Here is a 25660-nt window from a genome sequence, read left to right as displayed (position 1 = left end):
TCAAGACCAGTCTGGCCAACATGGTGAAACCCTATCTCTACTAAAAATGTAATAGTTAGCTGGGCGTGGTGGTGCATGCCTGTAATCTCAGCTACTTGGGAGGCTGAGATAGGAGAATCACTTGGATCCAGGAGGTGAAGGCTGCAGCGAGCCAAGATTGTGCCACTGCACTCCAGCCTGGGTGAGAGAGTAAGACTGAGTCTCAAAAAAAAAAAAAAAAAAAGAAAAACATCCTTATGAAGCTAGGCAAAGAGCAATGTAATAAAGAGCAAATGCTGACTACTTCATTTATAAAATGCTGAAATCATGATGGCTATTCACCTGAAGAAGAAGTGCTACCAATGTGACTGACAACACTGATGAGCCGGTAGGAATGAGGCAGATTCCCTGTCTGGAAAACAGAAGTGGGTATAACTTTTAAGTCTTCATTTGAATAAAAGCAAAACACTGAATATAAATTTATTATCAAAGCTGACATGGCTATGCCTTGGTGTGTGGCATAGTAAGAATCAATTTAAAAATCAGTTTACATGCTTTGACTCAAGAATTCCACCCCCAACTAAGAAATTATTCTAAGGAAATAAGTCAAAAGAAGAGTATATGTGTCAAATTATTTACTGTGGCATTATCTAGTGAAAAGTTGGAACTAACAATCTACCCAATAATAGCTGACTGGTTAGCATATCAATTCAATATAATAATGTTGTTATATAAAAAAATTACATGGATCAGCAACATGTTAACTTGTTTTCCAAACCCATATGAATGCACATAGTAACTATAGCTCTATTAAAAACAGTTATGTTAAGATCTTGTTAGGCATTGGACAATACAATGAAAATATTAAAAGAGCTGCTATGTTGCTGTAGGGATCAGAGTGAACTTTTACATTTTAAATATTATGAAAATACGATTAAAACATAGTTGGCAAAATAAAGCAAAACTGAAAAGTGATATTCATGCACTGCAGACAGCACTATAAGGTAAAATTTCGGGAAGGAATATGGCTATACGTAAACCAGAAACTTAAAATGTTCATAAACTTCGATTTAGTAACTTACTTCTGAAAAATCTAAAAAAATAAACTCTAAACTATGGAAAATGCGGGCCAGGTGCGGTGGCTCATGCCTGTAATCCCAGCACTTTGGGAGGCCAAGGCGGGCGGATCACCTGAAGTCAGGAGTTCAAGACCAGCCTGACCAACATGGTGAAATCCTGTCTCTAAAAAAAAAACAAAAACAAAAACAAAAAACTATGGAAAATGCATCAGTCAAGAACACACGCCACTGTACTCCAGCTTGGGAGAGAGAGACAGACCTTGACTTAAAAAAAAAGAAAAAGAGAACTCTGTGTTTGGCCAGGCACAGTGCCTCATGCCTATAATCCCAACACTTTGGGAGGCAGAGATGGGTAGATCCCTTGAGGCCAGGAATTTGAGACCAGCCTGGCCAAAACGGTGAAATTCCATCTCTACTAAAAATAAAAAAAAATAGCTGGGCATGGTGGCTTGTGCCTGCAATCCCAGCTACTTGGGTGGCTGAGGCATGAGAATGGCTTGAGCCCAGGGGGTGGAGGTTGCAGTGAGCTGACAGAGCTAGACTCTGTCTCAAAAAAAATAAAAATAAAATATGGAAAATGCTGCAAGCATACAGTTTCCCAACACATTATTATAGTGAAAAATTAGAAACAACTTAGACAAATATTCAATGTTAGCTAAAAATTAATAGAATATTCATTTGAGACAATATAGCACAGCCATTAAAAATAAGCTTATAAATAACTACTCGTTAAAAAATAGGATAACCTTGGTGTGGCGGTGTGTGCCTCCAGTCTGACATATGGAAGGCTAAGGCAGGAGAATCCCTTGAGCCCAGGAGTTTGAAGCCAGCCTGGGCAACACAGAGAGACTCTGACTCTAGAACAAAAAAAACAAATGGGATAAAAACTATACTTCTGACTTTTTAAAAAGCATATGTGGAGGAGAGGATAACAAAAATATAAGTCAAAGTGCTGACAGTAATGTGTTAGGATAGTAGGATCCTGGATAATCAAAATTTGCAGGGGAAAAAGCAATTATTTAAGGGGCAAAAAAAAAAAAAAGAGTTCAATGTGCCCTAATTAACATCACCAATTCAACAGTTTTCAGTGAGCAACAACAAACTGTTTTTGATATTTAACCATGAAGATAATACACCTATTTGATGGAACTAAAGGTAATTTTATTTATTTTTTCTTGAGACAGAGTTTCACTCTTGTTGCCCAGGCTGGAGTACAATGGCATGATCTCAGCTCACTGGAACCTCCACCTCCCGGGTTCAGGCAATTCTCCTGTCTCAGCCTCCTGAGTAGCTGGGATTACAGGTGTGCGCCACCACACCTGGCTAATTTTTGCATTTTTAGTAGAGATGGGGTTTCACCGTGCTGGTCAGGCTGGTCTCGAATGCCTGACCTCAGATTATCTATCTGCCCCAGCCTCCCAAAGTGCTGGGATTACAGGCGTGAGCCACCGTGCCCAGCTAACTAAAAGTAATTTAATACACACATGCCTTTACTGAGTTCTTATCAAACATGCATGTAAAGTGGTCAAGATGTATTCCTGTTTTTTTGTTTTGTTTTGACTCTTGTATGTGAGAAATGAAGAGTAAATGACAAGAGAAAATGAGACTATCTGATGGCTGCTGAGAGGGCAGAAATGAACCTGCAATGGACATTGAAAGTGAGGCCTTTGAAATAAAGAGCAGGATTGACACTGAATCTGACCAACTGTACTCAGGGATGAAAAAATTACCTCAGCATTTCTTTTCAGTTCCTCAGCTTCAGCTTCTGTATACTCCATATCAAAAACATCCTCATTTCCAGAGTCCTCATCAGAACCCAATGCATCCACAAAGGAGTTGTTAAACTCTGAAGAATACAAAGACAAAATCTTATAAAAGTTCTTGGAATAGGCTGGGCATGATGGCTCACGCCTGTAATCCCAGCACTTTGGGAGGCTGAGGCAACTGGATCACCTGAGATCAGGAGTTTGAGACCAGCCTGACCAACATGGTGAAACCCTGTCTCTACTAAAAATATGAAAATTAGGCGTGGCAGTGCATGCCTGTAATCCCAGCTACTCAGGAGGCTGATGCAGGAGAATCACATGAACCTGGGAGGCAGAGGTTGCAGTGAGCTGAGATGGCACCACTGTGTTCCAGCCTGGGTGACAGAGTGAGACTTCATCTCAAAAGAAAAAAAAAAAAAAAATTAGCCGGGCATAGTGGCGCGTGCCTGTAATCCCAGCTACTCGGGAGGCTGAGGCAGGAGAATTGCTTGAACCCTGGAGGTGGAGGTTGCAGTGAGCCGAGATTGCACCATTGCACTCCAGCCTGGGAAACAAGAGTGAAACTCCACATCAAAAAAAAAAAAAGTTCTTGGAATAGACATAAGAGATACAATTAGGAAGATAAAATAGCTTGAAGTACACATTTTATCATTCTAAGAAAACATAAAATATAGTATGAGGGTCCAACATGCTCAGCCCACTCTGGGGAACACAGCAGACATGGGTAGCTATAAAAGAAATGCTCTTTTTCTTTTAAATATATTTATATGATAAAGTAATCTAATCCTCATAAGAATGGCATAAAAGTGGGCCGGGTGCGGTGGCTCACGCCTATAATCCCAGCACTTTGGGAGGCCGAGGCGGGTGGATCACGAGGTCAAGAGATCGAGACCATCCTGGTCAACATGGTGAAATCCCCGTCTCTACTAAAAATACAAAAAATTAGCTGGGCATGGTGGCGCATGCCTGTAATCCCAGCTACTCAGGAGGATGAGGCAGGAGAATTGCCTGAACCCAGGAGGCGGAGGTTTTGGTGAGCCGAGATTGCGCCATTGCACTCCAGCCTGGGTAACAAGAGCGAAACTCCGTCTCAAAAAAAAAAAAAAAAAAGAAAGGCATAAAAGTGGAAAACAATATAATTTTACATATAATCCAATTTCACTAAGTTCTATATATAAGCTATATATGTTAGATTTCAAGTACTTGGTGTCATTAGCAGACATAAATTATCCTCACAGAAAAAGGATTATTAAAAGTCAGTATTCTTTTTTCTTTGTATTAAATCATTTCTTGGCCGGGCAAAGTGGCTCACGCCTGAAATCCCAACATTTTGGGATCTGAGGCCGCCAGATCACGAAGTCAAGAGATCAAGACCATACTGGCCAGCAAGGTGAAACCCCATTTCTACTGAAAATACAAAACTTAGCTGGGAGTGGTGGCATATGCCTGTAGTCCCAGCTACTTGGGAGGCTGAGGCAGCAGAATCACTTGAACCCCGGAGGTGGAGGTTGCAGTGAGCCGAGATTGCCCCACTGCACTCCAGCCTGGCAACAGAGCGAGATTCCAACCAAAAAAAAAGAAATCGTTTCTTGAAATGTAGCAAAAAAGTAAAGGAAATTCAACTTTTAACTCTTAAATTTCACCTAAGATATACTAAACAAATAAATCCAAGATCTATATTTTCCTTTTTTACATTTTTAAATTTTTTTAATTTAAAAAATTTTTAAGTCTGGCTCTGTCGCCCAGGCTGGAGTGCAGTAGCACAATCTTGGCTCACTGCAACCTCTTCCTCCTCCTCCTGGGTTCAAGCAATTCGCCTGCCTCAGCCTCCCAAGTAGCTGGGATTACAGGCACCCACCATTACACCCGGCTAATTTTTGTATTTTAGTAGAGATGGGGTTTTACCATGTTGGTTAGGCTGGTCTCGAACTCCTGACCTTGTGATCCGCCTGCCTCGGCCTCCCAAGTGCTGGGATTACAGGTATGAGCCACTGCGCCCGGCCAAGATCTATATTTTCTTTTTTTTTTTTTTGAGATGGAGTTTCGCAATCTTGTTACCCAGGCTGGAGTGCAATGGCGCGATCTCGGCTCACCGCAACCTCCACCTCCTGGGTTCAGGCAATTCTCCTGCCTCAGCCTCTTGAGTAGCTGGGATTACAGGCACGTGCCACCATGCCCAGCTAATTTTTTTTGTATTAGTAGAGACGAGGTTTCACCGTGTTGACCAGGATGGTCTCGATCTCTTGACCTCGTGATCCACCTGTCTCGGCCTCCCAAAGTGCTGGAATTACAGGCTTGAGCCACCGCGCCCGGCTATATTTTCTTTAACAATATGTGTCTATTGGAAGCATCCATCTTTACTAATGGTGTTAAGAATCCCAGAAGATAAATAAAATGGTGTTAAATAAAGAATCCCATTTGTACATATATGGTTATTTGCTTTAAAATATAATTAGCTCCACTAAAATCACAGTATAGTGTGGATTTACAATCACATAAATATTTAAGAATGAGGTCAGGCGCAGTGGCTCACGCCTGTAATCCCAGCACTTTGGGAGGCCGAGGTGGGTGGGTTACCTGAGGTCAGGAATTTGAGACCAGCCAACATGGCAAAACCCTGCCTCTACTAAAAATACAAAATTAGTTGGGTATGGTGGCACATGCCTGTAATCCCAGCTACTTGGGAGGCTGAGGCAGGAGAATCGCTTGAACCTGGGAGGCGGAGGTTGAAGTTAGCCAAGATCATGCTACTGCACACCAGCCTGGACAACTAGAGTGAACCTCTGTCTCAAAAAGAAAAAAAAAAAATTAACTGGGCGCGGTGGTGCACACCTGTAGTCCCAGCTACTTGGGAGGCTGAAGTAGGAGAATTACTTGAACCCAGGAGGTAGAGGTTACAATGAGCAGAGATCGTGCCTCTGCACTCCAGCCCCTGGGCAACAGAGCAAGACTCTGTCTCCAAAAAGAAGACATGGAAGAACCAGGAACCAGGTAGCTCTGAAACTGGAGGGTAAGGAGGAAATAAAATGAAGATGAGGTAAAAGCTATTTGAGAAACAGATTCCTACATCTACTTCTTCCAACTTTATATCTTATGGACTTCTAATACCTAGTCCACATATTAGTTCTGCCAAATGCCATGACATGTGAACCTTATGCTATTGAATACACTCACTCATGACTGCCCACTGACTTCCCCAGAATAAGCTCTTGAAAATTCATGGGGAAACTAAAGCCACATTATGTTCTTCTAAGAGTCTTAACGGTGGCAAAATTATAACTTTTTCATTAAACAGATAGATAATTCTTGTTGTTTAGTTTTTCAAAATTAAAAAATATATTGTTAGAGATATGGGTATAGATGACAAAAATCACTTTGAAAAAAGCAAGCTGAAGATGAATATAAATGTTAGAATAGTGGTTTCTCCTGGGAGGAAGACAAAAAGGAGAGATATACAGGTAACTTCTAAGGTTCTATTTCTTTACCTGGGAGGTATTCAAATTTATTATTAAAAAACACATTTTAGCCTATAATCCTGGCACTTTGGGAGGCTAAGGTGAGTGGATCACTTGAGGTCTGGAGTTTGAGACCAGCCTGGCCAACATGGTGAAACCCCGTCTCTACTAAAAATGCAAAAATTAGCCGGGTGTGATGGCATAACCGATAGTCCCAGCTACTTCTGAGGCTGACATGAGAACTGCTTGAACCCGAGAGGTGGAGGTTACAGTGAGCCAAGACTGCACCACTGCACTCCAGCCTAGACAACAGAGTAAGATGCTATCCCCACAATAAAAACTAACACACACACACACTCTCACTCTCTTTTTATGTTCTTCTATGTGTGATACATTTTACCATTAAAAAAAAGTAATTAACATGATCTCCACACCTTGAAGACTTAATTCAGTAGCTTTTTTGAGGTCATCATCTTCTTTCTGTTCCCAAGCCTCCTGAAGAGACAAGAACAAAAACTAAGGTATTTAAAGAAGTACTGATTAAACTTATTTAGAGGATAAAATCAGTTTCTTTGGAAGCATTTGCTAATAATGCTTTCTATAACCTTATACATCTTTGGAATATTACCTTTTGAGGAATGTGGGGAAGTTCTTTACTTTTTTCAACATTGTCCTCTTAAAACACAACCTTAGAAGTTAGCTGGGTGTGTTGGCTCACACCCGTAATCCCAGCACTTTGGGAGGCCGAGGCAGGCGGATCACCTGAGGGCAGAAGTTCGAGACCAGCCTGGACAACATGGTGAAACCCCGTCTCTACTAAAAATACAAAAATTAGCCAGGCATGGCAGTGGGTGCCTGTAAGCCCAGCTACTCAGGAGGCTGAGGCAGGAGAATCACTTGAACCCAGGAGGTGGATGGAGGTTGCAGTGAGCCAAGAGCACACCATTGCACTCCAGCCTGGGTGACAAGAGCGAAACTCTGTCTCAAATAAACAAACAAAAAACTCAAAGTGTCTGGCACACAGTAGGTACTGAGCAAATTTATGTCTGATTTATAGCATTTTCCAATTTCCAAAGTATATAAAAATAAATACTCTCACCATGGCCAATTTTAAGTTATGACATGATAGTGAATGCAAAGTTGGGAAGGGCATATATTGGCTCTCCTGAGCTGATTTTGAGAGCCAGCTCTAACATATTACTCACCTTAAGTCTATAACAGATGGCAAGATGAACATTTCCACAAGATATTATTCATAGGTTTCTATTTTCATTCTTGCTGAAGAAACCAAGACACATAGTAGATGCTTGGTAAATACTAAATGAATGCCACTGACTGTTAATTTTCTGATATATTTGAGGTTCTCTTAGAAAAAAAATAGTACCTTCAATATCTCCTGAAATGTTTCAAACTAGATGACTATCTTTATTTTATTTTCATTTTCATTTATGTAGAGACGAGATCTTGCTTTGTTGCCCAGGCTGGTCTTGAACTCCTGGCCTCAAGTGATCCTCCCACCTTGGCCTCCCAAAGTGCTGGGATTATAGCGTGAGCCACCTCGCCCAGCCTAGATGACTATTTTAATTATAAAAAGGAACAGGGAAATGTTGAGTATAACAACAGATTTCCCTCATCATCTTCAGAGAAAAGATAATTTACAAATGACACATGAATAAGAAAAAATATAATACTTTTGTGTTAAAAGTATAAAGTTGTTTGTTTTTTTCCTGAGATGGAATCTCACCCCGTCACCCAGGCTGGAGTGCAAAGGTGCAATCTTGGCCCACTGCAATCTCCACCTCCTGGGTTCAAGCAATTATTTTATACTTAAAAAATATTTATTTTATACTTTATTCAGAATAAGTCTACTCTGAAACCAAAAGTCAAGACTCTTTTTTAGTTATTAACAGAATGACGCAGGTTAATAAACTAAAGACACTTCCTCTTACAACCCTATCCTCACAACTGAGAAGAAGTTTTAATTGAGTCAGCTGATAAGAAACAGTATACATGTCTTTCATCTATGAAAAAAGGAGGCTGTAAATTTTTTCTTTTTATGCACTAAAAAGAAATTTTTGCTAAGAAATCAGACCTTGGTCATTTATATTAAAAGTAAGTCTTGTCCAGGCATGGTGGCTCACACCTATAATCCCAGCACTTTGGGAGGCTGAGGCGGGTGGATCACCTGGGGTCAAGGAGTTTGAGACCAACCTGGCCAACATGGCAAAATCCTCTCTCTACTAAAATGCAAAAATTAGATGGACGTGGTTGTGAGTGTCAGTAATCCCAGCTACTTTGAGGCTGAGGCAGGAGAATTGCTTGAAACCGGGAGGTGGAGGTTGTAGTGAGCTGAGATCTTGCCATTGCACTCCAGCCTGGGCGACAGAGCAAGATTTCGTCTCAAAAAAAAAAAAATCAGTGGGAGAACCTTTTAAAACTCCAGATTAAAAGAAGATAGATCTAGATGCCCAGACCACACTCCAGATCAATTATATCAGGGGCAGAACACTCCAGTATTTTTTAAAGCTCTCCAGTTAATTTGAATGTGCAATTAAGATTGAGAACCACTGGTCTAGAGAAATTAGGTATTTTTTTCTTTTGAGACAGAGTCTTGCCCAGTAGCTGAGGCTGGAGTGCAGTGACGTGATATCAGCTCACTGCAACCTCCTCCTCCTGGGTTCAAGCGATTCTCATGCCTCAGCCTCCCTAGTACCTGGGATTATAGGCATGTGCCAACACACCTGGCTAATTTTTGTATTTTTAGTAGAGACAGGGTTTTACCATGTTGGCCAGGCTGGTTTTGAACTCCTGACTTCAGGTGATCCACCTGCCTCAGCCTCCCAAAGTGCTGGGATTACAGGTGTGAGCCACCATACCCAGCCTAGATTTCTTTTTTTCTTCTTTTTTCTTTTTTGAGACAGTTTTGCTCTGTCTCCCAGATTACAATGCAATGGCATGATCTTGGCTCACTGCAACCTCTGCCTCCTGGGCTCAAGCAGCCACCCAAGTAGCTGGGACTACAGGTGTGCATCATCACGTCGGGCTAATTTTTGTATTTTTGGTAGAGATAAGGTTTTGTCATACTGCCAGGGTTGGTCTCAAACTCCTGGGCTCAAGCAATTTGTCCATCTTAGCCTCCCAAAGTGCTGGGATTATGGGCATGAACCCTATCTGGCCAAATTAGATTTCTTTCTTTTTTTTGAGACAATCTTGTTCTGTTTGTCAGGCTGGAGTGTGGTGGTGAGATCTCGGCTCACTGCAACCATAGAATCCTGGGTTCAAGTGATTCGTTTGCTTCAGCCTCCCGAACAGCTGGGAATACAGGTGTGCACCACCACGTCTGGCTAATTTTTGTATTTTTAGTAGAGACGGAGTGTCACCATGTTGGCCAGGCTAGTCTAGAACGCCTAGCCTTAAGGGATTCACCCGCCTTGGCCTTCCAAAGTGCTGAGATTACAGGTGTGAGTCATAGCACCCAGCTTAGATTTCTTAATCTGATTATCTGATGAACCCAAACCAGGCCTCAAACTAAACCCACCCGTGCATTCTAGGGAGTCTTGGTAAATTTTACTAAGATGACTTGGATTGCACAGGATCAGATAACTGTTAAGTCAGATCCTATTGCCTATGAATCTGATATTTCAGCTAACTGTAACAGTGCAAATCAAATGGCATAAAGTGAACACTGAAAAATAGGCTACTACATAAAGAAAAGAGAAGAGGCTGGGTGTAAATAGCTCATGCCTATAATCCCAGCACTTTGGAAGGTTGTGGTGGGAGGGCCACTTGAGCCTAGGAGCTTCAGACCAGCCTGGGTAACAGTGAAACCCTGTCTAAACTAAAAATAAAAAAATTAGCAGAGCATGGTGGGTGCTCCTGTGGTCCCATGTACTTGAGAGTCCTAGGCAGGAGGATCACTTGAGCTCAGGAGGTTGAGGCTACAGTGAGTTATGATCAAGCTACTCCCATTCCAGCCTGAGCAACTGAGCAAGATGCTATCTCAAATAAACAGAAAGGCAGATAAATGTTCTAATACCTAAATCTGAAAATTAAATTTTAGATAATATTTCTGATAATTCTATGTTCAAATAATTCATAAAAATTTATATTCTTAGAAAATGACCAAAACAAATACATCACCTTAAAATATTATGATAAAATCATGGTGGTATACTGGCTGTTTCTAGTTTATAAAATAATGTTGGACTGGGAAGTCAGACATGGTGGCTCACATCTGCAGTCCCAGCACTTTCGGAGGCCAAAGCAGGAGGACTGCTTCAGCCCAGGAGTTCAAAACCAGCCTGGGCAACATAACAAGATCCTGTCTCTAAAAAAATTAAAATTAAAAAAAAAAAAAAAGAAAGAAATTTGGACTAGGAATAATCTGTAATATCCCATCCTGGTTTAGTAAGCAATGAATTACAGTTATGAAAGCTAATCAACAATACATTTTATTTCATTTGTAGTTTAAAAAAAAGAAAAACTACCCATATACCTGTTTCAAACCCAGGTTGCAGTGCAGTGGCATGATCTCGGCTCATTGCAACCTCTGCCTCCTGGGTTCAAGAGATTCTCCTGCCTCAGCCTTCCGAGTAGCTGGGACTACAGGTGTGTGCCATTATGCCTGGCTAATTTTTGTATTTTTAGTAGAGATGGGTTTTTGCCATGTTAGCTCGGCTGGTCTCCAACTCCTGGCCTCAAGTGATCTACCCACCTCAGCCTCCCAAAGCACTGAGATTACAGGCATGAACCACCAAGCCCAGCATCAAACACGTTTTTTTTTTTTTTTTTTCCCAATGACTTACTCTTTGTAAATCATCTGGAACAACGTCTGACACATAGTAAGTGCTCAACACATTAGTTATTATTATTCTATTTCTGAGGAAAGATAAGTACAGAGAAAGTAACAATATAAATATCTCTTACTTGCTCTTGAAGGCTCTGAGCCAGAGCCTGCTGAAGCTCTTGCTCTTCCCTTTCACGCTCCATATCATACTGCTGAAGCCAATCAACCTCTCCCTGAGATCCTTCTGGAGTTTTGTTTTCTTTATTCTCATCACAGTCTTTAGTTATCTCAGTGAAACCGGCAGGATCTGAGGAAGCAGAACATAACATTAATATGGAAAATCCTCTCTAATAAATGGAAAATTCTGAACTAGAGTGACACCTACTGTTCAAAAAGTATACCCTAATTTAATCTATAATTTGCTTAGGACATAAAATTTCATCTTACTATATCTACGTCAGGGTTGATCGACCTCAGAGCTATTGACAGTTTGGGTGGGACAAGCTTTTGTGGCGTGAGGTGAGAAGAGTATGTCCTATGCATTGTAGAATGTTTAGTAGTGTTTCTGGCCTCTACCTACTACATGTTAGTAGCATCCACCCTCTACAGTTGTGATAACCAAAAATGACAGACATTACCGTATGTCCTCCGGAAGGCAAAACTGCTCTTGGTTGAGAACAAATGATCTACAGTAATGGTTCTAAAAGTTAACTGATCATCAGAAACATACTATGTAAAGATGGGGAAGAAAAAATAGCCACAGGTCATAGTGTCACTTGATCAAGGACATAAAGTATTGTTTAGAGTAAATGAAGTAAGAATTAGGCCAAAATGATCAAACTACTATTGCAATTTTCCTTTTTTTGTTTTTGAGACAGTGTCTTGCTCTCTTGCCCAGGCTGGAATGCAGTGGCATGATCTTGGCTCACTGTAACCTCTGCCTCCCAGATTAAAGCAATTCTCACACCTCAGCCACCAAGTAGCTGGGATTACAGGCACGTACCATCAATGACCAGCTAATTTTTGTGTTTTAGTAGAGATGGGGTTTCACCACATTGGCGAGGCTGATCTCAAACTCCTGACCTCAGCAGTTCCGCCAGCCTTGGCATCCCATAGTACTGAGATTACAGGTGTTAACCACAATGTCTGCTGATTTTCCCCATTACACTGTATGTTGAACAAGTGTTTTCACATTAATAATCAAACAAGCACTGTATATATTCTAAATCAAAAGAGCTAAGTAAAAAGTAGTAAGTACTGTACAAGTGTATGGCAACATACAGTGTATTTTTAAAACATTCGAACATTCAGGGAGGTAAAACAATTACTCTTTCAATTTTCTTTTTGTTTTTTTCTCAATTTCATTTCTCTTTATTTTTTTTTTTTGAGACGGAGTCTCGCTCTGTTGCTCAGGCTGAAGTGCCGTGGCATGATCTCAGCTCAATGTAACCTCTGCCTCCCCGGTTCAAGCAATTCTCCCACCTCAGCCTCCCAAGTATCTGGGACTACAGGCACCCACCACCATGCCCGACTAATTTTTATATTTTCAGTAGAGACGGGGTTTCACCATATTGGTCAGTCTGGTCTTGAACGCCTGACCTCAGGTGATCTGCCCACCTCGGCCTCCCAAAGTGCTGGGATTACAGGTGTGAGCCTCCGTGCCTGGTCAAGGGAATATTTATTTATTTATTTATTTTTGACGGAGTTTCGCTCTTGTTACCCAGGCTGGAGTGCAATGGCGTGATCTCGGCTCACCGCAACCTCCACTTCCTGGGTTCAGGCAATTCTCCTGCCTCAGCCTCCTGAGTAGCCGGGATTACAGGCACGCGCCACCATGCCCAGCTAATTTTTTTTTGTATTTTTAGTAGAGACGGGGTTTTACCATGTTGACCAGGATGGTCTTGATCTCTTGACCTTGTGATCCACCCGCCTCGGCCTCCCAAAGTGCTGGGATTATAGGCGTGAGCCACCGCGCCCGGCCTGGGAATATTTATTAAAAGAGGAAAAGAAACTCAATTTATTTGGTGCAAAAATCCAATGGTTCAAAACATTATATTACAGATAATCCCAATTAAACACACAAAAAACAATTATCCTAGAGATGTCAATAATTTCTTCCTTTCCTCCATTACTGGAGGAACAGCCTTGGCCTAGAAGGGGCAGCTTGGAAGTCTACATGACCTTGCTTGTCCCTCCCAACTAAGCCTACTGAACTGGGAATGAATGATTTGACTCAACCAATCAGATTATCTGTTTTGGAAATTTGGAACTGAGATATACAAAGTTAGCTGATGATGAACATTTCAAGTGGAAGGAAGATTTGGGGGTTGATGTTGCTATTTTACTTTTATCATCAAAACATACTCAAAAAAGTGACATAATTTTTCTTAACCAATAATTTTGAGCACTCAAGAGACAGAAGTACAGATTTCAGGAAGGTATCACGGAGACTGAGAAAACAAATAAAACGGTTATTACAGAACTGACTAGTAGCATTTAGTGCCCATTTAAGAGTGTAGTCAGCCAGGCATGGTGGCTTACCTAACATCAGGAGTTCAAGACCAGCCTAGCCAACACGGTGAAACCCCATCTTTACTAAAAATACAAAAAATTAGCTGGGTGTGGTGGCAAGTGACTGTAATCCCAGCTACAAGGGAGGCTGAGGCAGAAGAATTGCCTGAACCCAGGAGGTGGAGACTGCAGTGAGCCAAGGTTGTGCCACTACACTCCAGCCTGAGCAACAAGAGCAAGACTCCGTCTCAAAAGAAAAAAAAAAAAAAAAAAAAAAAAGAGTGTTGTCATGAGTCTGAGGAACATCCACTCAACACAGTTTTGTGATTTTCTTCAGCAGTGTGGGCGCAGGTATGGAAAAAGTAAATAGTTGAGTTGGGAGTTTGGGTTTTGTCAGGCTACTGTGGCAGAAGAAAAGAGGAAGGAGATAAAAGGATAAGAAAATATAGCATGTAGTCTGAGTAACAAAGGAAGTAATGATAAGAGGGAGGTGCTGAATAGCAAAAAATAAGAAGCAATGAGTTGACAGTCTTAATAAAAATCAAGTAATAGTTAAAAAGTCAGAATATGACACTTGGTGAGCTGGATGGAAAGAAGGATTAGGGAAGGATACCTGAAACAAAGATTTCAAAGCTGGTACAGTTATTGATGATGACAAAGTCTAGGGAAGTGATTTTCACACTTTAGTATACATGAGAATCACCTGGAGGGCCTATCAAAACAGATTGCAAAGTCCCACATCCAAGGCTTCTCAGTCAGTAGACCTGAGGTGGTGCCAAGAATTGGCATTTCCAGCAAGTTCCCAGATTATATTTGTTGATCTAAGTTCACACTTTGAGAAGCACTGGTCTAGGGTAATGACTTCTATAAGTGGGCAATCAAAATGGGGTAGAAGAAAAGATTTTTGGAATTAAGATCAGAAACTCAGAAAACAGGCTGCTGAAAGAAAGGGATCATGACACTTTTTCAGACTGTCTTTTCTACTTCAGCTCTTGCTCTAAGCGATCTCCTATATTACTACAGCCTCACAGACTGATGAAATATCAATTCCTATCTCTAGTCTGAATTTCTTCCCTGAGCTTTAAACTTGTATACTAAAATGCCTATGTAAAATCTCCATATGTCTGTCTAATTTTTATTCATCCCTAATCCCACCAACTGTGTTTTCCTCTTATTAGCAAATGGTACCATCAACTATCCAATTGCTCAGGCCAAAAACACATGTCTCCCTTGATTTTTTCTTTTTCTCTTGGCATCTTTGTGTTTTTGGTTAGAAAGATCAGCTGGGGCAGGGCGCAGTGGCTCATGTCTATAATCTCAGCATTTTGGGAGGCCGAGGCAGGTGATCCCCTGTGTTTGGGAGTTTGGGACCAGCCTGGCCAATATGGTGAAACCCCGTCTCCACTAAAAATACAAAAAAAAAAAAAAAAAAAAAAAGTAGCTAGGCATGGTGGTGGGCGCCTGTAATCCCAGCTATTTGGGAGGCTGAGGCAGGAGAATCACTTGAACCTGGGAGGCGGAGGTTGCAATGAGCTGAGATTGAGCCACTGCACTCCAGCCTGGGTGACAGAGAGGACTCAGTCCCCCACCCCCACCAACACCCCCCAAAAAAAGAAGATTGGCTGGGATGGCTAGATATCTTCTCTCTTCTGGTGATCTCAAGAGTCTTTCCTTCTTAATGTGGTCTCTCCAGCAGGGTAGCCAACCTTCTTACATAGTAGCTTGGCTTACACGTCAAGAAGCCAAGCTTCTTACATGTCAGCCTGAATCTCTTGTTTTTTTGTTTTTGAGACAGAGTTTTGCTGTTGTTGCCCAGGCTGAAGTGCAATGGCATGATCTCTGCTCACTGCAACCTCTGCCTGCCGGGTTCAAGTGATTCTCATGCCTCAGCTGCCAAGTTGCTGGGATTACAGGCACGCACCATCACGCCTGGATAATTTTTGTGTTTTAGTAGAGATGGGGTTTCATCACATTAGCCAGACTGCTCTTAAACTCCTGACCTCAGGTGATCCACCTGCCTCAGCCTCCCAAAGTGTTGGGATTACAGGCATGAGCCACCGCATTCGGCTTCCTTTCCAGCCAGAATCTCTCAAGTAAAAGCACATTTTCCTACATAACAATTATCACACCTAAGAATATTAACAGTACTTCTATTTATAATTCCAGTATATAGCTCACATTCTCATTTCTCCAGTTGTTTCCAAAATATTTTTTGTAGAATTTTTCCTAACCTAGAATCCTAAGGTTACTCACTATATTCGGTTGTTAGGTCTCTTTAGTCTTCAGTCAGGGCCAGTTTCTTCTAAAGCCTCCATTATGGATTTTTCTAGTGTTCTTTTAAGTATAGGCTGTTTTTTCCCCATACCCCAGAGCCTGGAGACCAGGTAGGTTTCTTCTTTATTACCCATTGCCATTTCCAACTACTTTGTTTCCTTTCCTCCTATAAAAACTGTAGCTCTCTTGAAGGGCTGATATCAGACACTCACACATATTACCTCTTCCTATAGCTGTCCCTTTGTTAATATGAGGAAGTTATAGGACTGGGCAAAGAACTGAAAGGGAGAGCAGCAAGCAGGAAATAAATCAGGAAGGGATAAAAACACTTAACATTAACCAGTGATATCTAAGGACAGTGATTATAAATGTAACAAGGGGACTGCATAATGATACTTGTATCAAGGAAAAAAAGTAATGCCTGTATATAAAAACCATAATGTTTTTGTTTCCAGTTAAATGGAGATATGCTAATTCTTATTTTACTTGCACACAAAATAGTTGAAATTGAAGAGGTTCCAACTATGAGAAGGCAGAAAATAATTTTCTGATATTCTAGCATTCTCTTCATTTCCAAAATCTTAAGCTCGGTGTACCTGAAACACATTAGCAATATATAGTTGTTTAGATCTTGGGGCTTTGATCAAGCTTTGAACTGGTCATAGGAAGAGACAGTAAAAGGTATCAACCTAAAAATTTCAAAATACCAAAAAAAAACCAAAAAATAAAAAACAACTGGTCATAGGAAGAGACAGCAAAAGGTATCTACCTAAAAATTTCAAAGTACAAGGCAGGAAGGCTCAGCTCTGTTGTTCCCATTGAGAGCTTAATATAACAAAAAATGAATAAATAAAAATTAATTACCAAAAATAGTATAGCATTTTATGTCTAGTCATGTGTTGCTTAACGATGGGGATACATTCTAAGAAATTGCATTGTTAAGTGATTTTGTCTTTGTGTGAACATCTTAGAGTATACTTAACACAAGCCTAGATGGTATAGCTGACTATACATCTAGGCTATCTGGCACAGCTTATTGCTCCCTAGGCTACAAACCTGTACAGCATGTTATTGTACTGAGTACTATAGGTAACTGTAACACAACGGTAAGTAGTTGTGTATCAAAATATATCTAAACATAGAAAAGGTAATGTTAGGGTGTAAATAACTGAATTATTTACACCCTAACACCTAGTGTAAATTCAAATATAGAAAAATGAAAGAATTATATGAATTTCTGAAGCAGCAGTGGTAAGAAAAGTACCTCAAAACTGACACAAACATTTATTAAATGCACATAAGAAGGCTAGCTTTACTAGTGATATATACCTAAAGGGATATGGCATACTTTACCACTAGCATCTGGGTACTAGTCACAATATTTGATTCTCATTTTTTAAAGCTTTTTATAATACAGAAGGAAAATGCAATCAGCTCTGTTATACAGATCCACTTTACCTCCCTTTATTTGTTTTTTTTCTAAGACAGAGTCTTACTCTATCACCCAGGCTAGAGTGCAGTGGTGTGATCTCGGCTCACTGGAACCTCCCCCTCCCAGGTTCAAGTGATTCTCCTGCCTCAGCCAGCTACAATCACCAGCCACCACACTCAGCTAATTTTTGTATTTATCTCCTGTTATTTGGAGGTCATTTGTCACCATAAAATTCTGAAAGAGTTATGCTTTGTTTAACAGAGGTTTAATCTTCCTTAAACCTACCCAGCTCTGTGATTGTTTTGGGCTTCTCAGTTTCCATAGTATCTGGATTTTCTGGCATTTCTTGAATATCATCTTCTGCAAATCCGGTATCTGGGCTGCTAGTTGACTTATCATCATCTTCATGACTCAGAGATGGTGAAGCTTCTCTCTTACTTATCTCCAAGACAGCTGCTAGAACTTCTTCTTCACTCATTCTGTCAAATCCTGAGTTTTCCAATTCGGACTTGTCAGGTTCTATTCGGCATAATTTTGAATCCTGAAGAAAAGAGTTACTTTTAGAAGAAACCAGAATACCTACAAATATAGCAATCTTAATTAGCATTTAAAGTAGTAACTTTTAAAAAGTTTCCTTTCTTTGCTACTTTGGGTTATTTAACAATCAATAACCAATATACAAACTAAACTTCAAAAATAATAACTACATAAGAAAACATTTTTTTAAGTTGAAATAAGCATAAATTTTGTAAAAATTTGGAAAATACATAAAAATAATAAATAAATTCACTCAAAATAGATTACTCAGAGATAATTACTCTAAGTATTTTTTTAATTTATTTTCTTCCAGATATACATATATTATACAGTCACTATTCTATCATCATACCTATTACACCATTATGAATGTTAGCTGGTCTTATTAATAATAATAAATGAGAAAAATTAAAACAACATCAAGATTACATAAACAGGGCTGGACGAGGTGACTCACTCCTGTAGCACTTTGGGAGGCCAACATGGGTGCATCACTTGAGGTCAGGAGTTTGAGACAAGCCTGGCCAACATGGTGAAAACCCGTCTCTACTGAAAATACAAAAAGTAGGCCGGGTGCAGTGGCTCCTGCCTGTAATCCCAGCACTTCGGGAGGCTGAGGCAGGCAGATCACTTGAGGCCAGGGATTTGAGACCAGCCTGGTGAACAGGAAGAAAACCCATCTCTACTAAAAATACAAAAAAATTAGCTGGGAATAGTCATGCGCACCTGTAGTCCCAGCTACTTGGGAGACAGAAAATCGCCTGAACCCAAGAGGTGAAGGTTGCAGTGAGCTGAGGTCCTGCCACTGCACTCCAGCCTGGGTGACAAGGCGAGACTCTATCACAAAAAGCAAACAAACAAAAAAATTAGCCAGGCGTTGTGGCACACTCCTGTAATTCCAGCTACTCAGGAGGTTGAGGCAGGAGGCTGCAGTGAGCCAAGATCGTGCCACTGCACTCTAGCCTAGGCAACAGAGACTCAGTCTCAAAAAAAAAAAAAAAACGCTGGCGCGGTGGTTCATGCTTGTAATCCCAGGCAGGTGAATCACCTGAAGTCAGGAGTTTGAGACCAGCCTGACCAATATGGTGAAACCCTGTCTCTACTAAAATACAAAAATTAGCCAGGTGTGCTGGCATGCACCTGTAGTCCTAGCTACGCAGGAAGCTGAGATAGGAGAATTGCTTGAACCTGGGCGGCAGAGGTTGCAGTGAGTCAAGATCTTGCCACTACACTCCAGCTTAGGCAACAGTGCAAGACTCCGTCTCAAAAAAAAAAAAAAAAGATTATGTAAATATTCAAAAGTTGTTTTCTGGAAGAATTTTGGACTTTCACTCATTTTTTATTAAATTTGAGCAACCACAGACTACCTCTGGCTTTAAAGTAAGATAGGAAACAACTCAGAACAAAAATACCTACTAAAATAATTCTGTTATTTAAAAGAGAGGCTTAAAATAAAATACAGTAGCATAAGATAATGCAAACACCTAGAAAAGCTTAGAACTTCAAAGTATTAACTATCCATATAATTAATCCAATTAATAAATCCATAATTTAAACAATTAGATTAGTGGTTGCTCTATTGATCTAAAATGTTTACTACAGTTCTCTTACATAAACAATTGCTACAGGCTGGGAGCAGTGGCTCATGCCTGTAATCCCAGCACTCAGGGAGGCCAAGGTGGGAGGACCACCTGAGCCCAGGAATTTTAGACTAGCCTAGGCAACATAGTGAGACCTTGTCTCTACAAAAAATTTAAAAAATAAGCCAGGCATGGTGGTGTGTGCCTGTAGTCCCAGCTATTTCGGGAGCTGAGGTAGGAGGATCATTTGAGTCCAGGAGGTCGAGGCTATGGTGAGCTGTGATCACGCCACTGCATTTCAGCCTGGGCAAAAGACAGATACCCTGTCTTTTAAAAAACAAAAAATTGCTACCAAAATAAAGCATGTAATTATTTGAGGAACAATATGCAAAAGCAGCTCTGAAGGGCAAAAAAAGTAATTTGTTTAGAACTAATTTCTTCTAAGTCTTGATCCATCTGTAAACACACTGATTTTTGCAGCCAGAGAAAGCATTTTCTTTAAAACTAATTAGTTTGATGATGGTTATAAAAGACATTTATTTGGACAGTAAGAGCTACACAAATCTTTGTCAGATGTTTTAAGAAAAAATTACTTACTTTTTCTAGGTCTTCCTGCTGCTGTTCACTGCCTGACATTTCACAAAGTCTTTGGCTGAGGGCCACAGAATGTTTTAGCTCATCCTCACTGTCTGAATCGAGGCATAAAGCCAAGGAGCTTTTGGATTTGAAGGTGAATTTCCTGTAATTTAAGGAAAACAAAATATAAGTCTGATAAACATTTGTCTTTGTTATTCTTTTGATTTAAAAATACCAAAACAAATTGCTTTTCCATTATGGAAAATTACTTAACAGAAAAAAAAGATGTATCAAAAGAGGTATATTTCAGCATTACCTTGCCCCACTCCAAAAGAGCCATGCTTTGAAAACTGGACAACTCTTATGCTAGTACTTATCATGAGTAAACTAATCATGTTGTGCCTTTTTCTTTTAATGATCAACCCAAGTGAAATTTGCTATTGTCTTTATAAACTAAGTATGCTACCGAATTCATGCAGGCATAGCAATGAATAAATGTTTTTGACAACAAAGTGCATGAAGACTAATTTGTGTTATTTTAAATTATGATCCATGCACTTTAAAAATAACAGTAACATTCCACTTATCCACTTATCTGTAGATGAGACTTCTGGCAATTTCTACTTTCCAGAACATAGGGATTCCAAAGTAAGAAAAAAGGTTTCTGAGGAAGGCAGTTCCAAAGCCCGTGTACTTAGAGGGACCCTTACTTTCCCAGGAAATGGTATATAAAATGGTGTATCAAGTTCATCAAGAAATGAGAGCTAAGTAATTAGAAAGAATAACCACAAGAAAGGCAAAAAAGAACTATAAAGTCATTTAATGTAAAAGCAAACTTTCTTGTAATAAGAGCCTCCGAGGGCAATATCATATTGAAACACAGGGCAATAGTTGATACTTAAAATGCTGTTTCTAAGTCATTAAGATATCCTTAGTGATTAAATTATCCTTAGTGATTTTATTTAAGAATGTAAGGAACAGTGTGACATATTTTTAAAAAATTTTCATCCAAAATGTTAAAATTTTTTTACAAGATAAATGTTTAAAAGGCTAAGCTTCAGTTATATAAAAATTCACTTATGTGGAATCCTTTAATGATGTCGGATAAGTAAGGTGTTACTGTGTTGTCCTGTAAGTAAGTCGAAAATAAACTAAAGAAAAAAGTGGTAAAGATCAAAGTACAAGAACTTTCTTTGATGGAGGTTAACATAAATTCATATGCAATACTAAAAATATATATATAAAAAATGAAAACTGGAAAATACAATTAACCTAAATGTAAAAACTGAAAATAAACATATAGACTAATGGCACCAAGAAATAAGAAGCCAGAGTGGAAATCAGGAAGATTGCATAGCAATGTAGATCAAAGAAAAGAGGCAAGTGGTCAGTGATAAGCCCAAACATAGTCTGTGGCTCAGAGCAGCCAGGATATCACTGCACTCCAGCCTGAACACTTGAAAAGCCTCCCATCATGTGCTCAAAAAGGTTTTTAGCATAATAGCCAATTAGCCATCTTAATTCCTCATTTCTGATTTCTTGCTCACCAAGCAAACCTGAACATATTAATTTGTTCATCCAGGTAAATATTTTGCTGAAGGAGGATGACACCTGGCTACTACTGCACCAGGGTCAAATGTGACAAAGGACATTGTAGAAGAACCAATAGTATTCGGGTTCATAACTCAGCCTCTTTTAAGTTTGATCGGCATGACGGTCTTCTAGGGCCTAATCATTCTTTATTGACCAACTCCCAAATTTTCATACCAGTAGACCCTGGAGAACAGATGACCATGCCAAGGTACAATGATGCCCAATGAAACCATTTCTTTCTTGCAACTACAGTGACTTGGTACATAAAAGAGTGCATTCCATTAATAATTACTATATTCACAGAAGGCAGCTTGCCTGTAGCAATGAAAAATATTCATCCTGTAAATGCATCACTTGCTCACTTTCTAAGCAGCCAAGTGGTATTGCTCATTTGTATCTTGAGAACGGGCAAGAGTATTCATATCGGTATCATTTCAGATTTCTAGTCATGTTAGTCATCTGGTTTTAATTGCACTGAAAAATAATTAACAGGAGGAAAAGAAAATAGCAGTTCCCAAATGTCATTTTATGGTTATATAAGCCCCCCCAAAAGCCCTTAAACAACAAAAATGTCTCTTCTCTAAAAGTACTTTGGGCCATCAAATTTTTAGAAAAATTTAAAAGCCAAATGACAACTAAATCAATTGAAATGATGTAATCAGGAACTCCTCTAGGAAAATCTTAGAGGAAATATATTTAAAAAACAATCAAAAAAGGCATTTGGTTCCCTCCTTGGATAAAGTTTGGTCTTAAACAAAAAACATAAGGCATTTATAGAATGCTTGCTTGTTTTCCTGTTCCCTTTCAAAATAACTCATATTTGGTGTCAAAGACAAGAAGTTCCAGACTGGCTAATAACAGGTAAAAAATGTTTTGGGATTCCATGCCTATCTTTGAGGAAGAGTGTGTTAGACTAATAGGAGTTATTTTATCCCTTAAATCCCTAGACTCCCTTGCCCTCAGTTAATTTTTTGAGTTTTAGGATGAAAGTATTACATATTAACAATAACAAGGTTTTAAGACAGAATATTGAGAGGATGAGCTAAACTTGTATCACTGATTAAAATTTTTTATATCCTTCAATATACTCAGGAAAATTTCAAAAGTATCGGTAATAAAGAGCAGTTATCATGCAAAAAAGTAAAACAATAACAAAAAGGCAGGGAAGCAATCTTGGAGATTAGGGTAAGCCAAATCCTTAAATACAGATTTTGGGTACATTAAGAAATATAACTCACTTTGAAGGTGTAGAAGGGCTGGTGATGCAGGAATTCACCATTTGAGAGGCTTTCAATGGTCTAGAACTATCAGAAAATTAGAAAATATATAATGTATACAAATGAATTATTAAAGATATATATTTAACTTATAAAATGAATTATTCTGTACTATAATCCTTTTATGTCCTCTTGAAAATCAAACAATTATAATGCTTTTTAAATTACTAGCAACAGGCCAGGTGGCTCACACCTGTAATCCCAGCACTGTGGGAAGCTGAGGCGGGCAGATCAACTGAGGTCAGGAGTTTCAAGACCAGCCTGGCCAACACGGTGAAACCCTGTCTCTGCTAAAAATACAAAAATTAGCCAGGCATGGTGGCAGGCACCTGTAATCCCAGCTACTCAGGAGGCTGAGGCATGAAAATTGCCTCAACCCAGGAGGTGGAGGTTGCAGTGAGTGGTGATCACACCACCGCACTCCAGCCTAGGCAACAGAATGAGTGTCTTAAAAAAAAAAAAATACTAGCAATAGAGGCCAAAAGAGAAAATGAAATACCATCTCTAGACTCTCCTTGATCCAGTAATCTAAATAGACAGTATTGGAAGTGAAGTCAAGTGTAATACATATGAAAAATGTAACTTGGAGAAAATTACTTTGTCTCAGTTCTTTTAAAGTAATAGCTCTCATTTATTGAGGACTTACTAGATGTCAGACACTGTACTAAGAACTCTACATATATTACATCATTTAATGTTCACAAACACTCTATTATTTTTCTTACAAGTCAAGGAATTTGTGCAAGACCTAAAAGCTATCAAATTGTAGAGTCAGATAGCTTGGATTCAGGCCTATGATCATACGGAGTCTACACTGTTGGTGTGACATAATACTACTGCCAGAAAGAGTAATAGCTCTACCAGCAGACAGCAGTATGTACCAAGCAAAAACAAGCAAAGAAAAGCTGTGAGAGAAAAAAAACCATTAGACTCTTTGGGCACATGCCTTTATTAGTAGACCCTTGAGAAACTAGTGTAAACTTCTTTGAGATGTGGCTCTTTCAGACACTAACTGCATGACTTTAGGAAAATCATTTAATATCTTTGGTCCTCTTCTATAAAATTAAGGACTTGGACAAAAATCTCTAAAACATCTTTCACCTTTAAAGTTCCATAACTTTATGATTCTACCAAACTAGTGTTCAAGTATAGTAAAGAATGACATAACATATGGCTTCAAAGTAATGCAAGTATGTAGAAAAAAGAGAAACATTCAAAGAAGTCCCAAGGTTTTCCCAGCATACATGATGAAATAAACCCTAAATATTACTTCTTTTTTTCTTGAGAAACTTTAAGAGCCATTTAAGTTCTTTACACTGCTGAAAATATATGTATGAAGGCATAACATTGAGTATAGGGTTTTTCAAATCTTCATGTCCCGAAGAGTCAGCTGAGGCATTTGTTAAAAATATTGACTCCAAGCCCCTATTTCAGACCTACTGAAACAGAACTTCCAGGGAAAAAACACAAAAATCTGTATTTTCAGTGTTTAGGTGACTCTTATTATCACCTAAGTCTGATTTATATTCCCAAAGTATATCAAACTGTCTTCTAGTAGTCTAAAGAGTAAGAGCACTTCCTAAAAAAGCACCTCACTATGAAAATCAACTAATAAATTTGGAAATATTTTAACCGTTTTCTTCAATTACTTCAGGCAGTGATTTAACACTAAAATTCCAAAGTACGGCAAAATTAAGAGATCTCCTTCTTGGTCTAATTTTTTTTTTTTTTTTTGAGATAGGGTCTTACTCTGAGCACCATTCACTGCAGCCTTGATCTCCCAGGCTCCAGTAATCCTCCCATATCAGCCTCAAACAGCTGGAACTATAGGTTTGTGCCACCATGCTGGTTCTATTATTTTATTTTTTGTAGAGACAAGGTCATGCTATGTTACCATAGGTGGCTTCAAACTCCTAGGCTCAAGCAATTCTCCTGCCTCAGCCTCCCAAAGTGCTGGGATTATAGGCATGAGCCACTGCATTTGGCCACTGATCTGATTTGACCTTGGAATCATACTATGTACTTCATTCTTTTGATTAGATACTAAAGCCTTTCTATTTCAAAAGGGAATGTAAAGACATCGTCTCTCAAAGACTTACATTGCCGTATGTGCACTCCAACCAAGGGTAAAAGGTGGTTTTGTATTTTCAGTGCAATGAGATGACAGGGTCAGGTATCTTGGAATGATGACTTGCTGTCCAATCTTATTGTTAAGTGAGAGAGCCACATTGAAGCTATATCGTTTCAAATGAAGAATGAGGACCCTGAAAAACAGGAGATGACAACCTTACTAATTCATACATAATACAGGTATCTCTTGTATACTAAAAGAGATCACTCTATGTTAGATGACTTTTGATTTAAAAATTCCACGTGGCCAAACTAAAGACACATCAAAGAATATTTACTGAATACCTGTTAGGTGCCAGGCACTGTGCTAGGTAATAAGCACACAAATAAAAACAAAACAGGGCCATTGGTGGTAGATTAGTGTGGTTTGGGTAAAATACTTAATGTTCCTAGAAAAAACACAAATAAATAAGATATAGCAGACAAGAATGTTAAATTTTTAAATTTGGCATTAATATTGGGTTAAATCCTTAAATTATTTACTTCACCGTTACACAGTTTAAAAAGCAACAGGTTTTATATAACCACTACTGGTAAAATAATGTCTATTAAAAATGTCACATAGCTCTTATATTTGATGGTAAACATTAATTACTTCAAGATGATTTCTGATGAGAATTATTCTTTTATTTTCAGAAGAACTTTCTCTGTAGAAAGCTAAGGAAGAAATACAAAACTTCTCCCC

The 25660-nt window shown here is 39.3% G+C and overlaps 1 protein-coding gene across 6 annotated transcripts in view; it reads right to left on the bottom strand.

Moving 5' to 3' along the window:
• The window catches only part of USP37 (ubiquitin specific peptidase 37), a 105223-nt gene that overhangs the window by 6489 nt on the left and 73074 nt on the right, over nt 1–25660 (bottom strand). For 2 of the 6 annotated variants that reach the window (XM_064372990.1, XM_064372991.1), the window contains exons 16-23: nt 24945–25109; nt 22807–22872; nt 19997–20138; nt 17568–17823; nt 11206–11372; nt 6714–6774; nt 2789–2904; nt 322–391 (exon numbers count right to left, since the gene is read on the bottom strand). In XM_064372990.1, the coding sequence (XP_064229060.1) occupies nt 322–391; nt 2789–2904; nt 6714–6774; nt 11206–11372; nt 17568–17823; nt 19997–20138; nt 22807–22872; nt 24945–25109 (1043 nt within the window). Of the gene's footprint in view, nt 1–319; nt 392–2788; nt 2905–6713; nt 6775–7276; nt 7558–11205; nt 11373–17567; nt 17824–19996; nt 20139–22806; nt 22873–24944; nt 25110–25660 lie in introns of those variants that run through there. The other 4 variants (XM_064372994.1, XM_064372995.1, XM_064372996.1 and 1 more) reach the window with 4 other exon arrangements.

Source organism: Aotus nancymaae, unplaced genomic scaffold, assembly GCF_030222135.1.
Source record: "Aotus nancymaae isolate 86718 unplaced genomic scaffold, 86718_ANA_hifiasm-v0.15.2.pri h1tg000008l, whole genome shotgun sequence".
NCBI classification, from domain to species: Eukaryota; Metazoa; Chordata; class Mammalia; order Primates; family Aotidae; genus Aotus; species Aotus nancymaae.
Note: the sequence above shows the minus strand (reverse complement) of the source record. Positions and strands in the feature narration are given on the sequence as shown.